The sequence below is a fragment of the Limulus polyphemus genome, unplaced genomic scaffold, assembly GCF_000517525.1.
Source record: "Limulus polyphemus unplaced genomic scaffold, Limulus_polyphemus-2.1.2 Scaffold1908, whole genome shotgun sequence".
Lineage (NCBI taxonomy): Eukaryota > Metazoa > Arthropoda > Merostomata > Xiphosura > Limulidae > Limulus > Limulus polyphemus.
Genome location: NW_013667518.1, coordinates 108,138 through 109,907, shown reverse-complemented (window position 1 = coordinate 109,907; position 1,770 = coordinate 108,138). Strand labels below are relative to the sequence as shown.

The 1,770-nt window shown below is 32.0% G+C and overlaps 1 protein-coding gene across 1 annotated transcript in view; it reads right to left on the bottom strand.

The window, feature by feature from the left end:
- Positions 1-1,400, bottom strand: part of LOC106465322 (interferon-related developmental regulator 1-like) — a 28,893-nt gene extending 27,493 nt beyond the window's left edge. The window contains exon 1 of the mRNA XM_013925532.2: positions 1,185-1,400. Within this exon, the coding sequence (XP_013780986.1) occupies positions 1,185-1,218 (34 nt within the window). The 5' untranslated portion in view covers positions 1,219-1,400. The remainder of the gene's footprint in view (positions 1-1,184) is intronic.
- Between the last annotated feature and the right edge of the window lie 370 nt (positions 1,401-1,770).

Below are 1,770 nucleotides of genomic sequence, written 5' to 3'. Positions count from 1 at the left end.
AATGCTAATGTAGAGTGACATCGTTAATGGAATGACCGAGTTGGTTAAAGTGTTGAGCAACAGGGAGATCTTTTCCGGTGTTAATAGAAGATTTATGGTTGTTGAAATGTTGTGCAAGAGTTGTTTGTGTTTGTCCTACATATTGGTAATTGCATTTTTTACACTGTACAAGTTAAATGGCATTTTTTGTTTAACAAATGATTTCTTTGGATATTTTAAAGTTTCTTTGATTGTGCTTGTCATAAAATGAGTCAATGGTTTTTATGAACTTGCAGGTTTGACAACGTGCTTTATTACATGGATGAAACTTTAAAATATCCTAATAAATCATTTATTCAATTACACCACCATTCCCAGTTTGCCCCTGAAGAAGAAAGGTCCACCTTTCGAAAGCACTCGGGTTATAGGGTTTTTATTCATTTATATCAATCACTGACATTTTGATAGCATTGTTCCAATAAGATAGTTGTGTGGTGCAAAAGGTCAATTTACAGATACAATTATTAATTGTTTTTCATTAATTATTTAATACATAAATGACATTTTATTGTAAATTACTAATTTTTGACTATGGAATCCAATGGTGTACAATTTTTTTTATTTTCACTACTTAAAAACCAATGAAACTCCCCCAATATTTGTAGGATTACACTCAGCAGTTGTGGAAACCAACACTTATAGTTTTACAAGAATTCTCGAATGGAATTTACGATTTTTTCAAAAATAGGAAAGTTTAAATTAGTCTTCTCAAACTCAAAGGAGGGTGTGCAAGGACAGCCTTGTCCAAGTTGGATTTACAGTTTACCAATGTTACATTGTTAAGATTAAACCTAGAATCCCAGCGTTAAATTTTCAGTCATTAACATTAAGTGGGGTGGGGTCATGGTGACCCCACGCTGACGTTCTAGGGTTAAGACAAATTTAAGTAATTTACTAATTAGTAATTGTTCAGTTTGTTTTCCATATGTTACATCATATCTATAATGTTGCGATGAAATTATAATTGTATAGCAACTACCTAATTATTACAACTCTCCTTAACATAACTAATACAACTACTTACAGTGTTACACATTGTTGTACCCTATCAATTACTTTTAATAATAGCTTATTATTACTAGTAGTAGTATTACTATTTCTATTAGCTCTTGATTAGGCTTAGCTTTCTTAATTTTCTACCCTACCAGATTTTGATTTTCCTCTTTTTCCCTTCGGCATGATAAAACCAGTCTTGAGTTTCGAAAAAGAACTGAATAATCTAAAATCTAATATAATCAGGATGGACAACAACTTCGTATAAGTTTAAAAATTTTGTTTTTAAAATAACAATTTTGAGTAACAGATAAAATAAGCCTAAACGTCATCGTGGGTAACACGAATGCTAAATGTAACAGGCTTACTTAGATTACAATTTCTACGCATGCGGTGTGTCTCGTACTAAAAGATGAAACTACAGAATTTAATAGGCTGGAGTTCCCGTGACGTCATATTACCCAGGTCCCCCCCCCCCCCACACCGTCCCTTACGTACCACTTTGGGAAAGAAAATTGTTTATTAAGAAATTATAAGAAAAAACAAAGAAAGGCATCCTTTTTATAACATTTCACAAATCAATTTCTATTTCTTGATCCAAAATGCCTTATTTTGAGTCCATTCATAATGTTTTCTAGGATAAAACCTTATATAGGTGCGATATAAGATTGCTCAAATATAGGCCTAACTGTTGGATCGACTCCTACTAGTAATAAATAACCTTATAACACCAAATTT